The sequence below is a fragment of the Argentina silus genome (assembly GCF_951799395.1).
Source record: "Argentina silus genome assembly, chromosome: 1".
Taxonomy (NCBI): domain Eukaryota; kingdom Metazoa; phylum Chordata; class Actinopteri; order Argentiniformes; family Argentinidae; genus Argentina; species Argentina silus.
Window position 1 is genome coordinate 33577429 of NC_139655.1, and position 8345 is coordinate 33585773.

Below are 8345 nucleotides of genomic sequence, written 5' to 3' on the forward strand. Positions count from 1 at the left end.
CTGAGCAGTTTCAAATCTCACTTGTCAATCAGAAGAATTTATAATGGCTCTTCTAGCTTGTCAGACTGGGACACGTGTTTTAGGAGCTAGAAATCTGAAGCAAGCCGCTGCTGTCCTAAAGCAATTACCCAAGAAAGGCTGTTCTGTGAAAACCAGCCATTACAGCAGTGCAAGCAGCGGAGAGGAACCAGAGAAAGGTAGGTGAAAGGAATCCTGTCATATGCAATAGCTTGTCATTAGCAGTAGAGGGCAGCATACACTCGCTTTTTAGACCACCAGACTGAAGGTGACTCAACTGGACTCAGTTTCACGATGATTAAGATAGAACTTCAGAGGTATTCAAAACACTGCATTTCTCTATTTGTCTGTAAGATTACGGTGACTCCGACACCTAGTACATCATACCTATCCTCAGTTGTTATGTGCTTTTAAGCCTCAATCCTTAAATCCCAAATGATTGATGCTGTATATACAGTGGGGGAAATAATTATTTGATCCCCTGCTGATTTTGTTAGTTTGCCCGATTACAAAGAAATGAGCGGTCTATAATTTTTATGGTACTTTTATTTTAACAAATAGACACAGAATATCAAAAAAAAAAGTCCAGAAAAACATATTATATAAAGTTAGAAATTAATTTGCATTTGATCGAAGGAAATAAGTATTTGATCCCCAAGCAAAACATGACTTAGTACTTGGTGGAGAAACCCTTGTTGGCAAGCACAGAAGTCAGACGTTTCTTGTAGTTGGTCACCAGGTTTGCACACATCTCAGGAGGGATTTTGGTCCACTCCTCTTTACAGATCCTCTCCAAATCCTGAAGGTTTCAAGGCTTTTGCTTGGCAACTCGAAGCTTCAGCTTACTCCACAAATTTTCGATAGGATTAAGGTCTGGAGACTAGCTAGGCCACTCCATGACCTTAGTGTGCTTCTTCTTGAGCCACTCCTTTGTTGCCTTGGCCGTATGTTTTGGGTCATTGTCATGCAGGAAGACCCATCCACGACTCATCCTCAGTGCTCTGGCTGAGGGAAGGAGGTTCTCGTCCAAGATCTTACGGTACATGGCCCCGTCCATTGGCCCCTCAATGCGTTGAAGTCGTCCTGTACCCTTAGCAGAGAAACAACCCTAAAGCATAATGTTTCCACCTCCGTGTTTGACGGTGGGGATGGTGTTCTTGGGATTGTAGCATTCAGCATTTCTCTCCCTCCAAACACGACGAGTCGAATTTATGCCAAAGAGTTCAATTTTGGTCTCATCTGACCACATCACCTTCTCCCAAGCCTTCTCTGAATCATTTAAGTGTTCATTGGCAAACTTCAGATGGGCCTGTACATGTGCCTTCTTGAGCAGGGGGACCTTGCGGGCACTGCAGGATTTCAATCCGTTACGGTGTAGTGTGTTACCAATGGTTTTCTTGGTGACTGTGGTCCCAGCTGCCTTAATATCATTACCAAGCTCCTCCCGTGTAGTTCTGGGCTGATCCCTCACCCTTCTCATGATCATCCTTATCCCATGAGGCGAGATCTTGCATGGATCTCCAGGCCGAGGGCGATTGATGGTTATTTTGTATTTCTTCCATTTTCTAATAATTGCACCAACAGTTGTCTCCTTCTCACCAAGCTTCTTGCTGATGGTCTTGTAGCCCATTCCAGCCTTGTGCAGGTCTACAACTCTTACCCTGATGTCCTTTGAATGTTCTTTGGTCTTGCCCATGGTGGTGGAGAGGTTGGAATGGAAGAGATTGATTCTATTGACAGGTGTCTTTTATACCCATAACAAGCAGAGATTAGGAGTACTTTTCCTAAAGTGACAGGAGTAATCTGTGTGCCTCATGGGCATATAACCGGTCTGTATGAGCCAGAATTCTTGCTGGTTTGTAGGGGATCAAATACTTATTTCCTTCGATCAAATGCAAATCAATTTATAACTTTATATAATGTGTTTTTTCTGGACTTCTTTGTTGATATTCTGTCTCTATTTGTTAAAATAAAAGTACCATAAAAATTATAGACCGCTCATTTCTTTGTAATCAGGCAAACTAACAAAATCAGCAGGGGATCAAATAATTATTTCCCCCACTGTATATTCAACAAACACTGTGTAGGACAGTTCTGTGTAAAAGGAGGAAAATGTGGAATTCATCAGAGCATATCAAATTGGGTGTCAAATGAAAGCCAGAAATACATGTCTCAACCATCTTCCATCATAAACATATGGATAAGCAAACGCTTTGACTTCTGGTCAAACATATGGAAAAGCTTCTAAGACAACATCTACCAGACAACATCTACCAGAAAATCTACCGTTTTTACGAAATGGTTTGGCTTCTGTAACATTAAGACTCATTGCCCAGTCCCTGGGGCATTCTGTTATCAAAAACCCACATAAGTGTATGATATTTTCAAATTTCTCTGCCTCATGAGGTGTGAGGATAATGAAAGTTAACACAAGTAAGAAGTATAAGTAGACATACCAAATACTTGTAGTGTTTTTACTGATATCGATTTAGTTCATGAATTAATAAGTGATTAAAACAGGTCATTCTGTTACCAAATCGATAACAGAAATTGAATTGGCTTCATTCAGTTAAAGGTACAGAACCTAAAAGGGTTCTTCGGCTGTCCCTGTGGGAGAACCCTTTTGGGTTCCATATAGAACATATGTGTTTTTTCACATATGTATGGTGCTTGAGATAATGCATATGAGGCTGAACAATTGTGAAGCGGCCCTTTAATTGAGGTATGAAAATGTCTGGAAAAACTGTAGATTGGAGTAGTAGATTTTAGATCGGAGCAGTAGCCTATCCCTTGAACTTTGAAATGGAGGTTTATAGGTCACTGGGTTTCATTGGCAGATGTTGGTCTCCCTGCGCCTTTGGCTCACCATAAACATGGAATGTCAACTGTTCCTCTTCCACAAGCCACAGCGAGGGCCTTCACCTCAGCTCTGTCCCAGCCCACTATCTCCTCTGACCCGTCTGAGGACAATCGACATTCCAGTCTTTTCAAATGAAAGCACCTCGTAGCCTACAGTTTTTTTCGGGATCGTTTCTTTCTAAGCGCTGTGGTCTCTCTCTCCCATTGTTCTGCAGCCGCTGAGCGGACAGTTGTGTCGACGAGGAGGGGCACGGTGGTAACCGTGGTGATAAACCGGCCTGAAGTGCGGAACGCGGTGAACCAGGAGACAGCCGGGCGGTTGCTGGATGAGCTCACAGCCTTCGAGAAGGACCCAGATCTGAATGTAGCAGTTCTCCATGGCAATGGTGAGAAAGAGAAGACCCCCGGGACGCACGAGTAGGCAAAATACAAGCATGTTATACTCTTTACAGACTACTGTGCCGATCCAAACCATCCAGTGCTGGCACAGATATTTTCTTTTCACATTGTCCTTTCCAGCTGTTACTGCAACTATGGTGGATGCATACCCAGGCCAGCGCAGTACAGCTCAGTGCAGATGTGGGGTAAAGGGTGTAACTGAAGTGTGTCAGCCCTGACCCCGCGAATGGTCTGAAACCTAATTCATGCACATCCGAACCGAGCTGAGCTGTACTGAGTTGGCCTGGTTACGCATCCACCACACTGTAGTCGCTGTAACAGTGCTGGAAAGGAGAACATGAAACGAAAATATCCGAGCCAGCACAGTTGTCTTCTAGGGTAAAACCTGGGACTTATTCAGGAGCATACAGCAAGTATTCAGCAGATAGGAGGACAAAAAGCGTTATTTCTTATTCTACCTGATTGGGAATCATGTATTTTCTACACAATTGACTTCTCTCTGAATATTGTGTGACGTTGAGCCCTCCTTCAAAACACACCTATTCAGACTTGAGAAAGACAAGACTATTCACTCAAGACTATTCATGTCCTATGTCTTCTTGTTGTGTCCTCTTGTTTACCTTCCTCTATGTGATCTGTCCAGTCTTGGTGTAATATCTCTTGAAGGTTTTTTATCTGTAATGTTTTTATGTAAGGAAACCTTGAGTGCATTGAAAGGCACTTAACAAATACATTATTTTATTGTATTATTATTATTATTATTATTATAAAAATAACCTGATCATATATCATGTACAGTAACCCCTATTTTTCTGTGAGAAATATGTTGATGATTATGTCTTGAGCATGATAGCCTTTTTCATTTTCCTAGACTATAATTTCACGGGGGCGGGCTGCTATGCATGTTGAACCACAGCGGCCCAATCTTCTCCTTGAATTGTGTTGCTGCTGCCCTATCAGCCCAGAATGGGAAACATCTTCCTCCATCTCCTCCTCCTCCTCCCCCTTCGTCTTCTTCCTTGCCCCCCCCCCCCCCATTTTTACATTGACATTTTTAATTACAAACATTTAATTAAAATTTTTTACAATTTATTAATTGTAAACATTTGTAAAAAATAATTGTCACTTTGACATTATGGGGTATTTTGTGTAGATCAGTGACAAACACATCTAAATTAAATCGATTTTAAGGTCCGGTTCCAACACCAAAAAAAGTCCAGGGAGGTGAATACTTACTGAAGGCACTGTATCATTTCTTTGTGTATTCATTATTAACTTTAGTGAATGTCCACAAAGATCTTCAAATACAGAGTAATCGATGGTGAACGCCCTGGTGACGGCCTCGGCTTGGATGCTTGCCGTTCTTTGGTCAAACTCGTACCGCATGGCCTGGGTGAAGGATAGGGTGCTTATGTTAAATAATGTAAAACACACACAACACACACAACACACAACACATACATACACACACACACACGCACACACACACACACAACATGTATGTTAAATAATGTAAAACACACACACACACACACACACACACACACACACACACACACACACACACACACACAACATGTATGTTAAATAATGTAAAACACACAACACACACACACACACACACACACACACACACACACACAAACACACACACACACCTGCCAGCCAGGGCTCAGTCTGCACTGTGTCAACCACAGGAGCCAGAATCATACCAACCCCTTAATACCTATCCAAATAATCGTCTGACTTGCACAGTCCAAAAGAAACTCGCTCCATGGAAATAATGTGTTCAACCTGGACCAATCAACCAGATCCCCTCTCTCTTTAAATGTAGAGGTGTCCCTTGAGGTCGAAACTCCACACTTTATTTCAGTGCTTCGACATTTCAGAGCTGGACCACAGCCAAATGAAGGCTGCTAAATGCTTCTGGCCTCAGCGCCCAACTTAAAAACAGTGTCAACAGTGTGTCAGTAATTGGCTTGTGTTAATGAGTTAACTTTGTCTCAAAGTGTAATGGCCCGTTCTGGAAAAGTGGTGCTCAGGGATCTCTCACTCTACCCCGTTATGTGATGTTAATTGGAGTGCATGGCCAAATGTAGATCCATTTAGAAATGTGTTGTATGCCACTTTAAAGAAAATACCACTTGATGCCAATACTGAACCGTTTAGAATGCCTACATAAATGCTTCACAAAACCATAGGCATATTCTTACTTTATAAAGGATCCAAGAGGTTCTTACATTGTGCTTTGCCAAATGTGGAATGCATCTTTAGCCGCCCTTTATTTTATGACATTTTCTTATGAATGATTTATGAGGCATCTATGTAGGTATTATAATGGTTCATAAAGCCTTAAAAGTAGTCATTATTTTTAAGTGGTACCGAATTTCCACGACCAAGGTAAGATGGCTGACCACAATGATAATTATCAATGCTTCTGCTTCTGTGGATGACAGGTAGACATGTCTAGTTTTGAATACTGACTCTAGTTACCATAAGGAAACCATTGCGCCCAAATTAGTCCAAACATGATCATTTTCATCTCCATTTTAGGAGAATTGTTTCACTGCTTCTCACTGAATTATAAGTAATTACTTCCTCCCATACTTACTTCTTTTGAATCGTATTTCCACACTTTTGTGGTCAGGTGAAATTTGAAAGTCTGCTAACTGTTTTAGTAGATGTTAAGGTCACTGTGGTACCACTTTCCAATAAGACCATTTCTGCCTTGTAGAAGGTTATTTTAGAGGAGAGGATACCATATGGACAATACTGTTTTTCTAGTTGAGCTATTTTGGGTTTGTTTTGGTAAATTGACTTTGGGTTTTGGCAGTTAAGGTCCACTATGTAACATTCAAGCTTTCTAGAAGCTTCCTAATGGTTTCAATGACTATGTTTAATCGGTAGCGTTTAGGGAATGAGATCCCTTGAAAAAAAATGTCATTTACAAACACTGTATTGGTCCGTAAAATGGAGTGTCCTACCCGACACTCGGTTTGCATGTAAACATGTTGTTACTGCCAGGGGGGTTCTAGGGGAGTGGATTTTCACATTTTCAGATTGTGCGCGTATGCAGAAACACAACAGCTAATGTCCGTCACTGCAAGTCTATTTCGGGGGTTGTATTATTATTGGGGCGATGTTGTTGTTTGGAAATTCTAACTGAATTTTGCCTCGGTGGCCAGAGGTGGCAGATTTCCTACAAACTCTCCTTTGAAGTCTCCATGAAGTAAGTAGATGAGATCTTCTTCAACAGAAAATAGGTACTAAAAGGTCCTCTTACAACTTAATTTAGATTCTATCTAAGGGCAAGTCCAGGGAACTCACATAGACCCTTCTTGTCCCAAGTCTCGACTATTCTTCTCACCGGAGTGTACACTTGTTCGCTCCCCCCTTAAGGGTTTTGAAGTGCTGTTATAAGAGATATGGTGGCTCATGCTTCCACCAGTCAAGAGAAATCCTTGTGGGTAACACTAATACTGTATGTCAGTCAGTGTGATTGACAGCTCACAAAAGGAGGCCTGACATTGAAGAGCACATTCCCTTCATTCACTTAGAAATAAGTACTGGACACTTACTTTAGTTATTTTAATTATTTATCTGTACGGGTAAGAATGCTTTGAGAAATGGAAATGCACACGCATGTACAATATGACCACATTCGGACCTCTACATGTGTATATGGGTACAGACTCTAGTACTGTATGTATGTATGTATATATATATATGTGGATATGTATATATGCACGCACACATACATATACATACATACTATACATACATAGTAGAGTCTGTACCCGTATATACACATGGCCACAATTTATCCATCTTCTAGTGGAGGATGTATCCATCTTCTGAGGTGGAGGATGGCACCAGTGTACTATGCTGTTCTTTATTTGTTTTAAATACACAGTGCCCAGAGAAAGTATGTGAACCCCTACACAGTTTTCACATTTTGTTATTTTGGAGCCTGAAATTGAAATGCTTTTTTTTTTTGTTATCTTTTTTACTGATCTACAGTGCCCTATGTAAGTAATGTGACAGTGAAGTATTTTTTCTTCTTTTGGCTCTACCCTCCAAAAGTTTGCATTTGAAATCAAACAATCACTATGAGGTTGAAGTTGAGCTTTTATTTTATGGTATTTGTGTACATATTGGTTTCAGAAATCATTCAGAAATCACAACACATTTTTGACATAGTCCCCTTGTTTTAGGACACCAAAAGTGATGAGACAGATTTATCAAATGTTCAAATTAAGCACTCATGTTTAGTATTTGGGCGACATTTCTTTGCGTGCAATTACTGCCTGAAGTATGTGACCCATTGACCATACCAGATGCTGTCTGTCTTCTCTGTTGTGCTGTACAGCCTGTACTGCAGCCATCTTCAGTTCTCCTCTTCAGTAAGTGAAATGCATGTTCACTAGGATTTAAATCTGGAGATTGACTTGGCCAGTGAACAACTTTACACTTTTTGGCCCTGAAAAACTCCCTAGTTGCTATGGCAGTATGTTTTCGGTCATTGTTTTGCTGTATGATGAAGCACCGTCCAATGAGTTTGTACATGTTCATCTTTGTGTCATCTGTCCAGAAGACTCTTTTCCCAACCTCTGTAGGCTCTTTTAGGTACTTTTTACAAACCGTAACCTGGCCATCTGTTTTTGTAGCTAACTAGTGGTTTGCACCTTGGGATGTAGTCTCTGTAGTTCTACCGGTGAAGTCTTCTGCGGATTGTTCTGCACATTGTTTTGGGGGTTCTCTTAATCATGGAGAGCTTCTGAGCTCACCAGTGCTTTCTTTCCTTTGAATGATGTTCCAAACTGTTGATTTTGGTAGGTTTAAGGTTTGGGCTATGTTTCTGACGCAAACGCAAAGCCTAGAATCAATACTGGACATTGACAACTGTCTTATGCCTGCACAAATGATGGGACAGAACACAGCTGGCTAACCAGAAACACCTGTCAAGCCAATTTTCCCATAATTTTTGGGTACTGTGAAATAAGGGGACTATGCATAAGAAGTGTTGTAATTTTGGAATGGTGAAATCAATATGTACACAAATAACATCA

At 41.0% G+C, this 8345-nt stretch overlaps 1 protein-coding gene across 1 annotated transcript in view; it reads left to right on the plus strand.

Moving 5' to 3' along the window:
* The first annotated feature begins 6 nt into the window (after window positions 1-6).
* LOC310814815 (enoyl-CoA hydratase EchA19) overlaps window positions 7-8345 on the plus strand; it is a 22345-nt gene continuing 14006 nt past the window's right edge. The window contains exons 1-2 of the mRNA XM_083684335.1: window positions 7-197; window positions 3093-3263. Of these exons, the coding sequence (XP_083540461.1) occupies window positions 44-197; window positions 3093-3263 (325 nt within the window). The 5' untranslated portion in view covers window positions 7-43. The remainder of the gene's footprint in view (window positions 198-3092; window positions 3264-8345) is intronic.